We start from the raw sequence: 19,109 nt of genomic DNA on the forward strand, positions 1-19,109 counted from the left end.
GGAATCCAACAATTGAGAAATTGATTTAAAATATATTTATTAAGTAAGCTTTGTAATATAACCAGTTAAAAAAATTCTCAGAAGATTCTATACTTTCTGGACACAATACGCTGAGTATGCGCCGATTCATATGAATCAGTTAGATGTTTTGTCTGAACAGAAAAGGAGTTTTTGGACAGTAGGAACTTGCAACCAGCTGTTCTTTCTACAGTATAGTTGGATTTTCAACACAAATAAATTCAGGCTACTTGGCAAAAGGTAATTCTATTGTCCGGTCCCCGTAACCCTTTTTTAGGGATTTTACAGCTATATTATTTAAATTCAGAAGAATAACTTTGGCACCAGCCATTATGCCTAATATCAAAACTGTAAAATTTTAACAGATAATTTATTTTTGGCCTTGCTGAGCCTGATTTCCTTCAATGGAACATCATTATAAATGATGATGTCATTGTTTGTACCAGTTACTAGTTAGTTTCGCTGTCATCCTCAGTGAGGGGTGTTAGCATTGATAACCTGGAGTCTGAGTGTATAGCCATATGATTGCTCTTCACTCATTAAAATGTTGTATTTATTTATATATATATACTGTATATATATATATATATATATATATATATATATATATATAGATACTGATAGATAGATAAATATAGATATAGATAGATAGATAGATAGATATAGATAGATAGATAGATAGATAGATAGATAGATGTAGAGTTATAGATAACAACATTTCTTTCATGTAAGTGGCAAGAGTCCATGAGCTAGCGACGTATGGGATATACATTGCCACCAGGGGGCAAAGTTTCCCAAACCTCAAAATGCCTATAAATACACCTCCCACCTCACTCATACCTCAGTTTTACCAACTTTGCCTCTTTTGGAGGTAGTGAAGCAAGATGTGCTTGATTTCTTCAGTGAAAGGTGATTCTAAGCATTTTGAAGCCCAATTCCTCTCAAAACGTACTACTATTCTTATGGAAGATAGTACTTCCTTTAAGGATCCTTTAGATAGGGAGATTGTATCGTATCTTAGAAGAGCATATTTACACACTGGTTTTATTCTTAGACCTGCTATTTCTAAGGCTGATGTTGCTGCTGCTTTAACTTTTTGATTGCACAGCTTAGCACAGCAGTTATCAGATCCTGAACTGTCTAGCATTGTATTTTTACTTCAACATGTAAATCATATCATTTGTGATGCTATATTTGATGTCATTAAAATTGATATTAAATCTATGTCTTTAGCTATACTAACTAGAAGAACTTTATGGCTTAAATCTTGGAATGCTGACATGGTATCTAAATCTAGATTACTATCTCTATCATTTCAGGGTACTAATTTATTTGGCTCTCAATTGGATTCTATTATATCCACTATCACTTGGGGAAAGAGAGTTTTTCTGCCCCAAGATAAGAAATCTAAGGGTAAGTTTAAAGCTCCCAATCGTTTTCATTCCTTTCGTCAGAATAGAGAAAAAAAAACCTCTCCTTCCCCTAAGACGTTTGGCTCTAATTGGAGACCATGAGGCGTACTTATCAAGCCGTCTACTTTACCTGCCTTCGCCGCTCCAATACGCCCGCCTAAGCTCACCTCACATCGCCGCCGCGGAACTGAATACGTTCGCCTAAGTTATCAAAAAAGCTGTCAAAAAGCCGTGCACCAAGTACGGGGCGATGAGCAGCAGACTGTGATAGTTATCACTCATTCGATCTCGCTGCTCTTCGGCTTTTTCACAGCTTTATTGATACCCCTGTAACTAAGCACCCACACTAACTACACTGTTCTACCCCCTATACCGGCGCCCCCGGAGCCCCCCGCAACTAAATAAAGTTAGTAACCCCTAAACCGCCACTCCTAGACCCCGCCGCAACTCTTATAAATGTATTTACCCCTAAACCGCCGCTCCCGGACACCGCCGCCACCTACATTATACCTACTAACCCCTATCCTGCCCCCCCCTATACCGCCGCCACCTAGAATAAATTTATTAACCCATATCCTGCGGATCCCAGACCCCGCCGCAACTAAATAAATAGTTTAACCCCTAAACCGCTCCCGGACCCCGCCGCAACCTATATTAAACTTATTAACCCCTAATCTGCCCCCATACACCGTCGCCACCTATAATACATTTATTAACCCCTATCCTGCCCCCCCCTACACCGCCACCACTGTAATAAATTTATTAACCCCTATCCTGCCCCCCCTACACCGCCGCAACTCTAATAAAATTATTAACCCCTAAACCTAAGTCTAACACTAACCCTAACACCCCCCTAACTTAAATATTAATTAAATACATCTAAATAAATTTAACTCTTATTAACTAAATGAATCCTATTTAAAACTAAATACTTACCTTTAAAATAAACCCTAATATAGCTACAATATAAATAATAATTATATTGTAGCTATCTTAGGATTTATGTTTATTTTACAGGCAACTTTCAATTTATTTTAACTAGGTACAATAGCTATTAAATAGTTATTAACTATTTAATAGCTACCTAGCTAAAATAAAGAGAAATTTACCTGTAAAATAAAAACTAACCTAAGTTACAATTACACCTAACACTACACTATACTTTAATAAATTATTCCTATTTAAAACTAAATACTTACCTGTAAAATAAACCCTAAGATAGCTACAATGTAATTAATAATTACATTGTAGCTATTTTAGGATTTATATTTATTTTACAGGTAACTTTGTATTTATTTTAGCTAGTTAGAATAGTTATTAAATAGTTATTAACTATTTAATAACTACCTAGCTAAAAGAAATACAAAATTACCTGTAAAATAAATCCTAACCTAAGTTACAATTAAACCTAACACTACACTATCATTAAATTAATTAAATTAATTACCTACAAATAACTACAATTAAATACAATTAAATAAACTAACTAAAGTACAAAAAATAAAAAAATCTAAGTTACAAAAAATAAAAAAAAAAGTTACAAACATTTAAAAAATATTACAACAATTTTAAGCTACTTACACCTAATCTAAGCCCCCTAATAAAATAACATTTACATTAAAAAGTAAACAGCTCTTTTGCCTTACCAGCCCTTAAAAAAGCCTTTTGCGGGGCATGCCCCAAATAAAACAGCTCTTTTGCCTGTAAAAGAAAAATACAACCCCCCCCCCAACATTAAAACCCACCACCCACATACCCCTAATCTAACCCAAACCCCCCTTAAATAAACCTAACACTACCCCCCTGAAGATCATCCTACCTTGAGTCATGTTCGGCCAGTCGACCACCGATGGAACCGAAGAGGAGATCCAGAGCGGCAGAAGTCATCATCCAAGGGGCGCTGAAGAAATCTTCCATCCGATGAAGTAATCATCCAGGCGGCGCTGAAGAGGTCTTTGATCCGATAGAAGCCATCATCCAGGCGGTGTCTTCAATCTTCATCCATCCGGAGCGGAGCGGAGCCATCTTCAGAAGAGCCTACGCGGATCCATCCTCTTCTTCCCGACGACTAACAACGAATGACGGTACCTTTAAGTGACGTCATCCAAGATGTCATCACTCGAATTCCGATTGGCTGATAGGATTCTATCAGCCAATCGGAATTAAGGTAGAAAAATCTGATTGGCTGATAGAATCAGCCAATCAGATTCAAGTTCAATCCGATTGGCTGAACCAATAAGCCAATCGGATTGAACTTGAATCTGATTGGCTGATTGAATCAGCCAATCAGATTTTTCTACCTTAATTCCGATTGGCTGATAGAATCCTATCAGCCAATTGGAATTCGAGTGACGCCATCTTGGATAACGTCACTTAAAGGTACCGTCATTCGTCGTTAGTCGTCGGGAAGAAGAGGATGGATCCGCGTAGGCTCTTCTGAAAATGGCTCCGCTCCGCTCCGGATGGATGAAGATTGAAGACGCCGCCTGGATGATGACTTCTATCGGATCGAAGACCTCTTCAGCGCCGCCTGGATGATGACTTCATCGAATGGAAGATTTCTTCAGCGCCCCTTGGATGATGACTTCTGCCACTCCGGATCTCCTCTTCGGTTCCATCGGTGGTCGGCTGGCCGAACATGACTCAAGGTAGGATGATCTTCAGGGGGGTAGTGTAAGGTTTATTTAAGGGGGGTTTGGGTTAGATTAGGGGTATGTGGGTGGTGGGTTTTAATGTTGGGGGGGGTTGTATTTTTCTTTTACAGGCAAAAGAGCTGTTTTATTTGGGGCATGCCCCGCAAAAGGCCCTTTTAAGGGCTGGTAAGGCAAAAGAGCTGTTTACTTTTTAATGTAGAATAGGGTAGGGATTTTTTTTATTTTGGGGGGCTTTGTTATTTTATTAGGGGGCTTAGATTAGGTGTAAGTAGCTTAAAATTGTTGTAATATTTTTTAAATGTTTGTAACTTTTTTTTTTATTTTTTGTAACTTAGCTTTTTTTATTTTTTGTACTTTAGTTAGTTTATTTAATTGTATTTAACTGTAGTTATTTGTAGGTAATTAATTTAATTAATTTAATGATAGTATAGTGTTAGGTTTAATTGTAACTTAGGTTAGGATTTATTTTACAGGTAATTTTGTATTTCTTTTAGCTAGGTAGTTATTAAATAGTTAATAACTATTTAATAACTATTCTAACTAGCTAAAATAAATACAAAGTTACCTGTAAAATAAATATAAATCCTAAAATAGCTACAATGTAATTATTAATTACATTGTAGCTATCTTAGGGTTTATTTTACAGGTAAGTATTTAGTTTTAAATAGGAATAATTTATTAAAGTATAGTGTAGTGTTAGATGTAATTGTAACTTAGGTTAGTTTTTATTTTACAGGTAAATTTCTCTTTATTTTAGCTAGGTAGCTATTAAATAGTTAATAACTATTTAATAGCTATTGTACCTAGTTAAAATAAATTGAAAGTTGCCTGTAAAATAAAAATAAATCCTAAGATAGCTACAATATAATTATTATTTATATTGTAGCTATATTAGGGTTTATTTTAAAGGTAAGTATTTAGTTTTAAATAGGATTCATTTAGTTAATAAGATAAATATTATTTAGATGTATTTAATTAATATTTAAGTTAGGGGGGTGTTAGGGTTAGTGTTAGACTTAGGTTTAGGGGTTAATAATTTTATTACAGTGGCGGCGGTGTAGGGGGGCAGGATAGGGGTTAATAACTTTATTATAGGTGGCGACAGTGTAGGGGGGGCTAGGGGTTAATAAGTTTATGATAGGTTGCGGCGGGGTCCGGGAGCGGCGGTTTAGGGGTTAAACTATTTATTTAGTTGGGGCGAGGTCCAGGATCCGCAGGATAGGGGTTAAGAACTTTATTATAGGTGGCGACGGTGTAGGGGGGGCAGATTAGGGGTTAATAAGTTTAAGATAGGTTGCGGCGGGGTCCGGGAGCGGCGGTTTAGGGGTTAAACTATTTATTTAGGTGCGGCGAAGTACGGGATCGGCAGGATAGGGGTTAATAACTTAATTCTAGGTGGCGGCAGTATAGGGGGGCAGGATAGGGGTTACTAGGTATAATGTAGGTGGCGGCGGTGTCCGGGAGCGGCGGTTTAGGGGTTAATACATTTATAAGAGTTGCGGCGGGGTCTAGGAGCGGCGGTTTAGGGGTTAATAACTTTATTTAGTTGCGGGGGGCTCCGGGGGCGCCGGTATAGGGGGTAGTTAGTGTGGGTGCTTAGTGACAGCTTGTCAATAAAGCTGTCAAAAAGCCGAAGAGCAGCGAGATCGGATGAGTGATAACTATCACAGTCCGCTGCTCATCGCCCCGTACTTGGTGCACGGCTTTTTTACAGCTTTTTTGATAACTTAGGCGAACATATTCAGGTCCGCGGCGGCGATGGTAGGCGAGCTTAGGTGGGCGTATTGGGCCGGCGAAGGCAGGTAAAGTAGACGCCTTGATAAGTACCCTTCATAACTCTTTCTCTAACAGACAAGAGACAAATGAAGTTGGTTTTAGCTTGTCTAAACCTTCAATCTCTATCATTCCCTTCAGTTGCTATGTGCATGGAAGTTTTAGGTCTCATGACTGCAGCATCGGACGCGATCCCCTTTCCTCATTTTCATATGAGACCCTACAGCTTTGCATGTTCACCAATGGTGCATTGATTTTACTTAGATATCACAGTTAATATACTTAAATCCCAACACTCAACTCTCTCTGACTTGGTGGTTAAACCATCACCTCTTTTGTTCATCCTTCCTGGACTGTGATCTCAACAGATGCAAGTCTTACAGGTTGGGGAGCTGTCTGGGGGTCTCTGACAGCACAAGGGGGTTGGAATCCTCAAGAGGCGAGGTTACCAATCAATAATTTAGAACTCCATGCTATTTTCAGAGCTCTTCAGGCTTGGCCTCTATTGAAGAGAGAACTTTACATTCATTTTCAGACAGACAATATCACAACAGTGGCATCATCAAGGAGGGACTCGCAGTCCTTCAGCAATGAAAGAAGTATCTTGGATACTTTCTTGGGTGGAATCCAACTCTTGTCAAATTTCTGCAATTCATATCCCAGGTGTAGACAATTGAGAAGCGGATTATCTTAGCCGTCAGACTTTACTTCCAGGGGATTGGTCTCTCCATCCAGATGTGTTTTTTTCATCTTGTACAGATGTGGGGTCTTCCAGAAATAGATCTGATGGCCTATTGTCTAAACAAGAAGCATCCCAGATACCTTTCCAGGTCCAAGGATCCTCAGGTGGAGATGGTGGATGCTTTAGCAGTTCTTTGGTTTTACCAACCTGCTTACATTTTTCCGCCTCTGGTTCTTCTTCCAAGGGTGATCTCCAAGATTATAATGGATCTTATATGTTTCTGATAGCACAAGCATTGACTCACAGGTTTTGGTATGTGGATCTTGTCTGGATGTCCAGTTGCCAGTTTCCTTTAAGGCCAGACCTTCTGTCTCAAGGCCGTTTTTCCATCAGGATCTCAAATCTCTAAATTTGAAGGCATGGAAATTGAACGTTTAGTGCTTAGTCATAGAGGTTTCTCTGACTCAGTGATTAGCACTATGATACAGGCTCGTAAGTCTGTTTCAAGGTAGATTTATCATCGGGTTTGGAAAACCTATTTTTCATGGTGTTCCATGATTATTCTTGGCATTCTTTCAGAATTCCTAGGATTTTACAGTTTCTTCAGGATGGTTTGGATAAAGGGTTGTCTGCAAATACTTTGAAAGGACAAATCTCTGCTCTTTCTGTCTTATTTCATAGAAAGATTGCTAAGCTTCCTGATATTCACTGTTTTGTTTAGGCTTTGATTTGTATCAAACCTGTTATTAAATCTATTTCTCCTCCTTGGAATCTCAATTTGGTATTGAAGATTTTACAGGCTCATTTTTTTGAGCTTATGCATTCTCTGGATATTAAATTACTTTCTTGGAAAGTAATATTTCTTTAGACTATCTCTTCTGCTAGAAGAGTTTCTTAACTGTCTGCTCTCTCTTGTGAGTCTCCTTGTCTGATGTTCCATTAAGATAAAGCTGTTTTGCGGACTTCATTTAAATTTGTGAATTCTAACAACATTAATAAGGAAATTGTTGTTCCTTCCTGGTGTCCTAATCCTAAGAATACTCTTGAAAGGTCTTTACATTCTTTGGATGTGGTAAGAGAGTATGTTGAGGCTAATAACGATTTCAGAAAGACTTCAAGTCATTGGGGCCTATCTATCAATCTCCGAATGGAGCTTGAGGGCCTGTGTTTCTGACGAGCCTGCAGGCTCACCAGAAACAGCAGTTATGAAGCAGCGGTCACAAAGACCGCTGCTCCATAACCCTGTCCACCTGCTCTGATGAGGCGGACATGAATAGCCGGAATTCAACCCGATCGAGTACGATCGGGGTGATTGACACCCCCTGCTGGCGGCCTATTGGCCGCGAGTCTGCAGGGGGCAGCATTGCACCAGCAGCTCTCTGCATTCAGCGATGTCTGTTGGACCTGATCCTCTATTTGTTCTTTTTTCTGGTTCCAGGAAAGGTCAGAAAAACTCTGCCATTTCTCTGGCTTCTTGGTTGAAATTTTTGATTCACAAAGCTTATTTGGAGGCGGGGCAGTCTCTGCCTCAGCGAATTACAGCTCATTCTAATAGATCAGTTGCCACTTCTTGGGCTTTCAAGAATGAAGCTTCAGTTGATCAAATTTGCAAAATAGCAACTTAGTCTTCTTTGCATACATTTGCATACATTTACTAAATTTTACCATTTTGATGTGTTTGCTTCTTCGGAAGCAGTCTTTGGTAGAAAGGTTCTTGAGGCAGCTGTCTCAATTTGATTGATTGATTTGAGTTTTTTTTAATTTTTAAGAAAACTTAATTTTTTTTTGGATTTAGTTTCTCAGCAAATATAGCTGTTTTTATTGTATCCCTTCCTCTCTAGTGACTCGTGGACCACATCTTGGGTATTATATCCCATACTTCACTAGCTCATGGGCTCTTGCCACTTACATGAAAGAAAACATAATTTATGTAAGAACTTACCTGATAAATTCATTTCTTTTATAGTGGCAAGAGTCCATGAGACCCACCCTATTTTTTGTAGTTAGGATTTTTTTTTCTATAAAGCACATTATTTTTCCAGTTCCTCTTTTTGTATGCTTTTTACTCCTTTTTTTTTTTTACACCTCACTACTTGGCTATATGTTACACTGAGGTATGAGTGAGGTTGGAGGTGTATTTATAGGCCTTTTGAGGTTTGGGAAACTTTGCTCTCTCCTGGTAGGAATGTATATCCCATAAGTCACTAGCTCATGGACTCTTGCCACTATGAAAGAAATTAATTTATCAGGTAAGGTCTTACATAAATTATGTTTTATGCTTACCTGATAAATTATTTTCTTTCCTGGCATGGAGAGTCCACGATTCCATTCAATTACTGTTGGGAATTCAGCTCCTGGCCACCAGGAGGAGGCAAAGACACCCCAGCAAAGCTTTAAGCATCCTCCCACCATAATAATAAAAATATGCCAATAAATCTGAATCACTTTGCCTTTTGACACATCATAACAAAAGGGGCTTACATTCTATGCATCAAATAAAATGTTCTCAATAATAAGCCCCTTTTGTTATGATGCGTCAAAAGGCAAAGTGATTAAGATTTATTGGCATATTTTTACACACTAGTTTTTAAATGGCATATTTGATTGCATGATTTGTTTTTACCTGACATCTCCTAACAAAACAGGATAGAGATAGGTTACAGCTCTGATGTGAGCCAGACTTAGCACACCTGTGAATGGGTGTGGCCTGAGAAAGGCAGGCAGAGCTGATGGCTATAAATATTGTGTACAGGATTTTGCTAGGCTACTCCAATTTGCTTTGACATATATTGATTTTATGCTCTTGAGAAAGCTTGTTTCGCTAAAACGCGTTGAGCTATATTTTAATAAAATCTGAAGCTGCATCTGAAGATGCCCTTGCGATGGTTTTAATAAAATGCTGATTTAAAGCTGAAATCCTGTGAGTATGACCTGTTTGTGCACTTACCATTTTATTTGAAATGTGGGGTGTCTTTGCCTCCTCCTGGTGGCCAGGAGCTTAATTCCCAACAGTAATTAAATAGAATTGTGGACTCTCCATGCCATTGGAAAGAAATACTGTTTATTTAATAATTATATATTGTTTCTTGTGAGTGAAGAACAATGCTATTTCAACTATTTCTTAATGCACCATTGGCATTAGCACAACTTTAGGTTAGCGCTCGAGCTAAAGCCAGAACAGAGTTTTGTAGCACTCCCCATAGAAGTCTATGAGAAGAGGGATTGAGCACTGCCTTGCTATCTGATCTCCAGATGTAAACATGCCATAGGCTTTTAAAGTTAGGGGGAGTGTTAGGTTTAGGGGTTAAAAGTTTAATTTAGTGTTTTTCAATGTGGGGGCCAGCGGTTTAGGGGTTAATAGTTTTAGTTTAGTAGATACGATGTGGGGGGTTTGAGGTTTAGTGGTTAATACTTTATTATAGTGTTGGCGACGTGGGGGGCGGCAGTTTAGGGGTTAATAGGTTTATTTAGGTATCAGCGATGTCGGAGAATGGCGGATTAGGGGTTAATAACTTTTATTAGTGTCGGCGATGTCGGGGAGCAGGGGTTTAGGGGTTAATAGGTTTATATAGTGTTGGTGATGTCGGGGCAGCGGATTAGGGGTTAATAGGTTTATTTAATAGTCGTGATGTGGGTGGGCGGCAGATTAGGGGTTAATAAGTTTAATATAATATTTGCGATGCGGGAGGGCGGCAGTTTTGGGGTTAATAGGTAGTTTATGGGTGTTAGTGTACTTTATAACAGTTTAGTTATGAGTTTTGTGAAGCATTTTTGTTTCGCAAAATCCATAACTACTGATCTCAGGTGGCGGAATGGATCGTCTCGGTTTAGGCTGTAACGCAAGCATTTTAGCTGGACCGCACAACCTGTAATACGGCGCTATGGAAAATCCCACACTCAAGCGTCATTTTTTGGAGTGTGGAATGGGCGTTGTGTTACAGGCTAAAATGCTTGTGGTATAGCTATACCGCCGCAACTCGTAATATGCGTTTTACATTGTTTAAAGTCTTAACGCAAAACTCGTAATCTAGCCGATTATTAAATGTAGATACATTATAACAGGTCTTTAAATACATTTCTATTCAGTTTAAAACTTACTGATGATATCCCATAAAGGAAAAACAGGAACATTACTACACCATAGGAGCTCTCCAAAAACATAAAATATTTTGTTACTAGAGTCATCAGATTTGCCAAGATCAACACATAACCAGAATACAGCAAGCCCCAGGATAACCTAAAAAAGAAATACCATAATATGTATCAGTTTAAGGAAATAAAAATTAAAATATAACAAGAAAATGGTTCTCTACTGGCAAATTTCTTATTTTGTGAATACAAAGTTAAATAAAAAGGTAAATTAAGACTCACTGGATGAATTATAATTCTAGAGCAACTAGCTGGCTTTGACTGATTGCGTTGCTTTACATTACATTATTATGTAGTGTCTGCTATATAAGAATGCTTCCTGATTGGTATTTGTGCTAAAAAACTGACTTTTTGTTATATTGATGGAATGTAAAAAAATTACAACCACGCCCCCCAAAAAAACTAGTGAAGTAAATGCCTGAGAGAAAAAAAAGCACAACAAAAAAAATAGTTGATTTTTTCGTATTGTTAAAATCTACTCTAACAGCAGGAAAGGCTTTTAGGCAGCTTGGAAAGTATTTTTTACAAGTGGGAAATCGTTAAGAAAGTTCAAATTTACATTGTTTGGACAGGAAAGGCTTTGAAAGTTCAAATTTCCACTCTTCATTCAATAGCGATTTAGTAAAGCCCTTATCCGTTATCAGTCGATTGATTCCGGTGTCAGCCAAGAACTTTTTTGTGCAGCTGCTGGCTTATAGTAGTAGCACTAGCTACTACTTTAAATGCATCTAACTATAAGCTGCTGCTCATATGCTGCCTGAATATGTTTTCCAAAGGTAATAGAGGAAGATTTTAATAAATAAATTCCAAATAAACATCTTTACAAATATCAGACAAAGAGAAGAAAAAAATGTCAGTGAAGAATGAATTATTCAAAGTAAATTTATTTTATTTGTGCACGTGTAATTTACATATTTTGATCCTTCCCGATCAGAAAAAATGTGTTTCTTTTAAGACTAGTTGTTAGTAAGGTCACATGGAGTCTGGTAGATACGTTTTAACTGCTTCCACCTTACATGTTAATAATGCTGTTCTGAATATTTGTGAAATAGAATTGTTTCAGTGATTTTAATAATCAAAGTGTCACATCAACAGATTGGTCATAGCATTGTAGCATGCAGGTAGGCTAATAAAGAAATATAATACAGTAAATACAAACAATAGTTTATTAAGCAGCTGCAGGAAATTGATTTGACTGCTGAGGCTAGCAAAGTCAGGAGGTTTATGAAGCATGAACACCTACTCACAGATACCCCTCTATGTCTGTGAGTAGGACACAGTTTAGCAAATTAGCTAATAATAAGGGTGGGTTTCAGTGACAATAGCACATATTAGCAAACTAGGCACACAGGTGATTAGCTCAGACTGGAACAGCAGCGAGTGAAGCAGGATAAAAGATAGATAGCTGAGATGAACAGCAGTTAGAGAAGCAAGTACACAGATAAAGAGACAAGATGGAGTTGCAGCTACTGAAGCAGAAACAGCAGAAACAAAGGAAGATGACTGTGGCTACAACTGTAGTTTATCAAAGAAGGAAAACAGGGTCTGAAGCTAAGAGAACCAACCAAAGAGCAGAAACTGAGGAACCTGACTGTAAATGCTTGTGGGATACTCCACTATCAGACCGAACTCGGCCAGTAGTCTTCTTATCCCGGCGTCGAGCCAGAATGATAGGGAATATCACAGAGCAAAGAAAGTTTGCAAGATGAGATAATTAGCTTTCACCACAGGCAGGATAGTCTTCAGCGGCAACGGTAAAGCAGTCCAAAGGTAAACCACTAGAATGGTCAGGCAGGCAGGGTTTGGCAACAGAGAGGCAATCCAGAACAATAGGGGTTAATCAAGCACAGAAGTCAGACAAGCAGAGTTCAGCAGCAGTATATCAATCCAGCAATTTAGGGGTTAATAAGGCAGCGTAGTCAGACAAGCAGAGTTCAGTAGCAGTATATCAATCCAGCAGTTTAGGGGTTCATCAGGCAGAGTAGTCAGACAAGCAGAGTTCAGTAGTAGTATATCAATCCAGCAATTTAGGGGTTAATCAGGCAGAGTAGTCAGACAAGCAGAGTTCAGTAGTAGTATATCAATCCAGCAATTTATGGGTTAATCAGGCAGAGTAGTCAGACAGGCAGGGTTCAACAACAATAAGGCAAATAGCAGAAACGATCTATCACACCCAGGAGCACACAAATGAACACCTATACTTGGGCAGTGATAGATAGTTACTGTGGAACTTAAAGGCACAGGATTCGCGCCACAGGAATCCGTACCGGTATGGACAGAGGAGCGTGCGGCGATGATGTCAGCGCCGCACACATCCGGACCTGACACAACAAGCAGGGAAGGAGACGCCACGCCCCTAGCAACGGCTAGAGCGGCACGGCGTGACATAGCCCCCTTCTCAAGGGTTCCCTCCGGGAACCAGAGTCGGCTTCAAAGGATGAGCAACATGAAATCTGGAGACCAAAGATGGAGCATGTACGTCACGGGCAGGAACCCAGGAACGATCTGCCACAGAATAACCCTTCTAATGTACAAGATACTGCAGTTGTCTACGCCTTTATCTGGAGTCCAGGATCTTAGTAACCTAGTATTCAGGGTCGCCACGGACCAGGAGTGGAGGAGGAGGAGTTCTGAGTAGGGTATATCCATTCCTGATGTAAGGCTTGAGTAGGGAGATGTGGGAGACTGGGTGTATGCGTAGGGTTTTGGGCTAGGCCTTAATTTGTGACAGGGTTGACATTAGGGCTGGGCGATATGGGCAAAAAATAAAATTGGAATTTTTTTGTTAAAAAAATCTCGATTGCGATTTAATCACGATTTTCACATGCTAGCTGGTGGGTAAACTCACTACCAGATGTGTACAAGAACGGCCCCAACACCTAATACAAGTCCTACTCCCTTGCTTCCCCTCTGGCCGCAACTGGGTGTTATACAGAGGTAAGCTTTGTCAGAGTACGTATTTCTGCATGTCTGTCCCTAAACATACACGCAGATACCGCTATACTGGGGTAATACAGGTCTTCTTATGCATCCAGCAGTATAACAAGGTGACATCAGATACATAGGCTACACCCACAGAACCCATGGCACACACAGGCTGGTACTCACTCTTGTAAATAACTGGAGGAGAAAGAACTCCACTTGCACACAGTGTACGACAATGTTCTGATCTCCGCCGCCATCTTGTCAGCAGGAAGATGCCGGAGTGGGTGGGGCCCGGTTTAAAAAGCTACAGTGGCTGTTGTGCCATTACTTTGAAGGCGTTGGAGTCGTATGACATCAGAACGTGGTAGACTTCTCAACGACCTTACACTATTACCTTAAAGCAATGCCTCCTATGTTCAATGAGTGACAGATCTTATCTAAACATGCCCATATTAGTTGATTGACATTTGACGGGTCACGCATACTCTTATAAGTAGTGATGCTGTCTGACAGTGACATTTAGGGTTGAGATGAGAGAGTAACTGAGCTTGAAGTGTTATTACTATTAGAGAAAGGGACATCACACAAATAATTCAGCGGTTAATTCTAGTTTGCTTAGTTACATAGCTTGGTCTTATTAAACTATACTAATTGTATCATCTAGCCAATACATATTTGGGATTGGTTTGTCCCACTATGAGACAGTGTGACACTGTTTGAGGTATTATCACCAGATCACATTATGGAGGGGTAAAAAAAAAGTGTAAATCTTAAGTGTGATCACACAAAAATACATTTACATGTTTAATATCTGACACTGTGGGTCTGTCAAATTAAAAACACTACCTTGTTATATAAATGCAAAATTGCTTCCCCTCTGGCTGCTTCCAAACTTTTGATCAGCTTCTTTCGGCATAATACGTCATAGGGGGCGGGGCTAAAAAATTGCATACTCTTGCGGTTTTTAAATCGCGGAGGTTAATTGCGGTTTAAAACCACAACCGTGGTTTATATCGCCCAGCCCTAGTTGATGTAAATGAATATGTTGAGTAGAGACCCAAACAAGTTTACCTACCGAGAAGGCATGTACAGAGGCTCTATGAAGATCAGCAAACTTCTTGTATCTAGAGACAGCTGAACGTAGCTGAGAGCGAATACGTCCCCAATAAGTGGTGAGTTCAGTAACATGATGGTCTGCAGAAGGAATCCCAGTGGACTGAGCAGAAAGAGGGAAGACATGAGGTTGATACCCTGCTGCGGCTTGAAATGGAGAACATTGTAGAGAAGAGTGCCTATAAATGTTTCTTGCCAGCTTGAAAGCAAATCAGACCAATTGGCATGGAGAGAATTGACAAAGGCTCTAAGATAGGCCTCGAGATCCTGGTTTACTCTCTCAGTTAGTCAGTTGGTTTGAGGATGGTAGCCAGAAGACAAGGAAACAGTGGTTTTTAATCAATTTGCAAAAGTCTCTCCAAAAGGTAGAGATGAATTGTGGACCTCGTGGTCAGAAGGTGGGAGGTCCACAATGAAGTCCATAGTTATGTGTGTCCATGGTTTTTTGGGAATGGACAATGGTTGGAGCAAGCCAGGAGGCAAGGATCGGGAAGTTTTGTTGGCTGCATAAGTTGTGCAAGCTTTCACATAATCCTGAGCGTCAGACCTCATAGTAGGCCACCATACATGTTGGAAAAGATGCTTAAAAGTCCTAGTCAAACCAGGATGTCCTGAGAGTTTACTATCATGAGCCCAGGATAGCACAGGGGTGCATAGGTTCAGAGGCACAAAGAGGATATAGGAGGCCACGGGGGCTCCAGGGAGTTATCTGGACTGGGCACATTGCAGTCTTTGCAGAAGGGTGGTATTTCAATGAGCAACCACACAGGAGGGAGGTATGATGTATTCAATAGAAGCTTCAGAGGAATCACTTGAGTAAGGGAACTGACGGGAAAGGGCGTCCGCCTTCTTGTTCTTGGTCCCAGGAAGATAAGAGACCACAAAGTTAAAATGGGAAAAGAACAAGGCTCATCTGGCCTGTCGAGGATTGAGTCGATGAGCAGTCTCTAGGTAAGTCAGATTCTTGTGGTCGGTGAGAATCTGAATGGGATTGGCGGTGCCCTCTAACCAATTACGCCATTCAGTCAAAGCCATCTTAATGGCTAAGAGTTCACGATTACCCACATCGTAATTCCTCTCTGCAGGAGTAAAGCATTTATCGAAAAAGGCTACAGGATGTGACATGGAAGTCAAAGGATCCCTTAGGGTTAGAACTGCTCCAGCCCCTATCTCAGAGACATCAACCTCTAAAGGGAACTGTAGGTCAGGATCAGGATGCACAAGAGCAGAATAGAAAGCCTTTTTCAGACAAGAGAAGGCATTTATGGCTTCAGGAGGCCAATGTTTACAGTCTTTGTTCCGTTTTGTCAATTCATTGAGTGGAGCGATTGTTTGAGAAAAGTTCATTATAAACTTGCGGTAATAATTGGAGAACCCCAAGAACCTCTGTAATTCCTTTAATGAAGTAGGTTGAGGCCATTCTAGAACTGCGGTGAGTTTAGCAGGATCCATGGCAAAACCCTCCTTCAAGATGACATAACCAAGGAATTGGATCTGAACTTGATCAAACTCACATTTTTCTAGCTTGGCTACCAAAGAATTGTCTCTGAGAAGTAGAAGTACCTGTCTCACGTGTTTATGATGTTCCTCCAAAGTGGAAGAGAAAAGATGGATGTCATCCAGATAGACGATGACAGTGCGGTTAAGGAGGTCATGGAAGACATCGTTGACAAATGCCTGGAAGACTGCAGGGGCATTACACAGCCCAAAGGGCATTACAAGGTATTCGTAATGCCCAGATCTTGTGTTGAAGGCGGTCTTCCATTCGTGGCCTGGGACAGTGCGGTTAAGGAGGTCATGGAAGACATCGTTGACAAATGCCTGGAAGACTGCAGGGGCGTTACACAGCCCAAAGGGCATTACAAGGTATTCGTAATGCCCAGATCTTGTGTTGAAGGCGGTCTTCCATTCGTGGCCTGGGAAGATACGAATTAGATTGTATGCCCCACATAAGTCCAGCTTGGTGAAGAAGCGAGCATCCTGGAGTGAGTCATACAGTTCGGTGATCAAGGGAATGGGATAGCGATTCTTGATAGTTATGTTGTTCAAGGCCCTGTAGTCGATGCAGGGTCTGAGCCCACCATCCTTCTTACTGATGAAAAAAAAAACCTGCCCCAGCAGGAGAGGAGGAAGGGCGAATGAAACCTTTAGCTAGGTTCTCTTGGATGTACTCCTCCATGGATTTGGTTTCAGCTTTGGAGAGTGGATAGGTCCTCCCTTTTTGAAAGTGGGGCTCCGGGAAAGAGGTCAATCTTGCAGTCATAAGGACGGTGGGGTGGCAGCACGTCGGCTGCTTTTTTCTCAAACACATCTGCGAAGTTCACATAAACTGAGGGAAGGTTTGGAGGAGTCTGTATACTGGCTATGGGGATGCGGAGCAGAGGAGTGACTTTAGCAAGGCAGGAGTGGAAACAGGAGGTAGCCCAGGAGGCCAGTTTCCTTCAGCCCAGTCGAACTGTGGATTGTGTATCCGAAGCCAAGGAAGACCAAGGATGACAGGCTGTGCTGGGGAATGAATGACCTCGAACTGCAGCTGTTCGGTATGAAGGACTCCCACAGTCAGGGTCAGGGGTGCTTACTCAAAGTGGATAAACCCTGAACCAAGGGGGGTGCCACCCAGAGTAATTATTTTGAGACAATGTCTTTTCTGCAGAAGAGGTAAGCCAGCTTGAATCATAAAACGGTGATCCAGAAAGTTTCCTGCTGTCCCTGAATCAATGAAGGCTTGAGTGTGGACAGTATTCTAAAGGAAGGTGAGGGTAACAGGTACCAGAATCCAAGAGGAGTGAGGGGATTTAGTAGAGAGCATGCTTAGAGGTACCCCAGTGTTATCCCCTAAGCATTGGCTTTTCCGGACGAATGTCACAGTTATTTAGTTGGTGGGAGTTAGAACCGCAATAAAAGCATAGTCTCAATCTCCTTCTTCTCTGTCTTTCAGACTCTGAGGGTTTGAAGGAGGAAAGATCCATGGGTTCCTCTACTGGGGTGGCTGGAGAAGTTAAAGGGGTAGAGGATACTGCAGAAACCGGACGAATAGAAGAAGGATGGCAAGGAAGGACTCTCTGAGTTCTCTCTCTCTCGGCTTGTTTCTGCTGGAAGCGAGAAACTAGACTGATGTAAAGTGTTATAAAGTCATCTAAAGAAGAGGGAATATCACGATAAGTGAGTTCATCTTTGATGCGTTCATGCAGACCCCTCCTAAAGGCTGCCTTGAGGGCACTGCCATCCCAACTGGTCTCTTGTGCCAAGGTGCGAAACTCTATGGCAAATTGTGCCACGGTTCTATTGCCCTGGCGGAGATCTAGGAGAGAAAATTCTGCAGCAAAAGTACGGCCAGAAGTCCCAAACACGGAAGCAAGTGCAGAAATGAAGGCATCAGCATCGTTCAGGAGTGGAGTGTTCTGTTCCCAAAGGGGAGAGACCCAGGCTAGGGCCTTGCCTTTCAGTAAGGAAATGATAAAGGTGACACTTGACTAGTGAGACTTAAAGGTGTGAGGATCATTGCGGAAGTGCAGCCTGCATTGGTTAAGAAAACCCCTGCAATCAGTAGTGCCCTCATACTTGTCAGGCAATGTTATCCGGGGTATACTTCCAGAAGCAGAGGAAGAAGCCGCAGTACCAGGAGCAGAGACTGGCGGTACAACAACAGGGGCGGTATTCCTCGCTGTAACTAGTAAAGAGAGTTGAGCAGTTATAGCCTCTAGCTTGGAATCCATATTCTGCAACTGTGTGGTATGGGTTCCCAACATCTGTCCCTGAAGGTAAACTGCTCATGCCACCTCATCTGGCTCCATGGCCCAAGTATAATGTAATGCTCGTGGGATACTCCACTATCAGACCGAACTCGGCCAGTAGTCTTCTTATCCCGGCGTCAAGCCGGAATGATAGGGAATAACCCAGAGCAAAGAAAGTTTGCAAGATGAGATAATTAGCACTCACCACAGGCAGGATAATCTTCAGCGGCAACGGTAAAGCAGTCCAAAGGTAAACCACTAGAATGGTCAGGCAGGCAGGGTTTGGCAACGGTAAAGCAGTCCAAGGGTAAACCACTAAAATGGTCAGGCAGGCAGGGGTTGACAACGGTAAAGCAGTCCAAGAGTAAACCACTAGAATGGTCAGGCAGGCAGGGTTTGGCAACAGAGAGGGAATCCAGAACAATAAGGGTTAATCAAGCAGAGAAGTCAGACAAGCAGAGTTCAGCAGCAGTATAGCAATCCAGCAATTTAGGGGTTAATCAGGCAGAGTAGTCAGACAGGCAGGGTTCAACAACGATAAGGCAAATAGCAGAAACGATCTATCACACCCAGGAGCACACAAAGTAACACCTATACTTGGGCAGTAAAAGATTGTTACTGTGGAACTTACGTAGGCGCAGGATTCGTG

The 19,109-nt window shown here is 41.1% G+C and overlaps 1 protein-coding gene across 1 annotated transcript in view; it reads right to left on the reverse strand.

Moving 5' to 3' along the window:
- The window catches only part of LOC128653797 (ABC-type organic anion transporter ABCA8), a 669,484-nt gene that overhangs the window by 447,138 nt on the left and 203,237 nt on the right, over nucleotides 1-19,109 (reverse strand). The window contains exon 7 of the mRNA XM_053707306.1: nucleotides 10,638-10,776. Coding sequence (XP_053563281.1) covers nucleotides 10,638-10,776 — 139 coding nt within the window. The remainder of the gene's footprint in view (nucleotides 1-10,637; nucleotides 10,777-19,109) is intronic.

The sequence above is a fragment of the Bombina bombina genome, chromosome 1 (assembly GCF_027579735.1).
Source record: "Bombina bombina isolate aBomBom1 chromosome 1, aBomBom1.pri, whole genome shotgun sequence".
Lineage (NCBI taxonomy): Eukaryota > Metazoa > Chordata > Amphibia > Anura > Bombinatoridae > Bombina > Bombina bombina.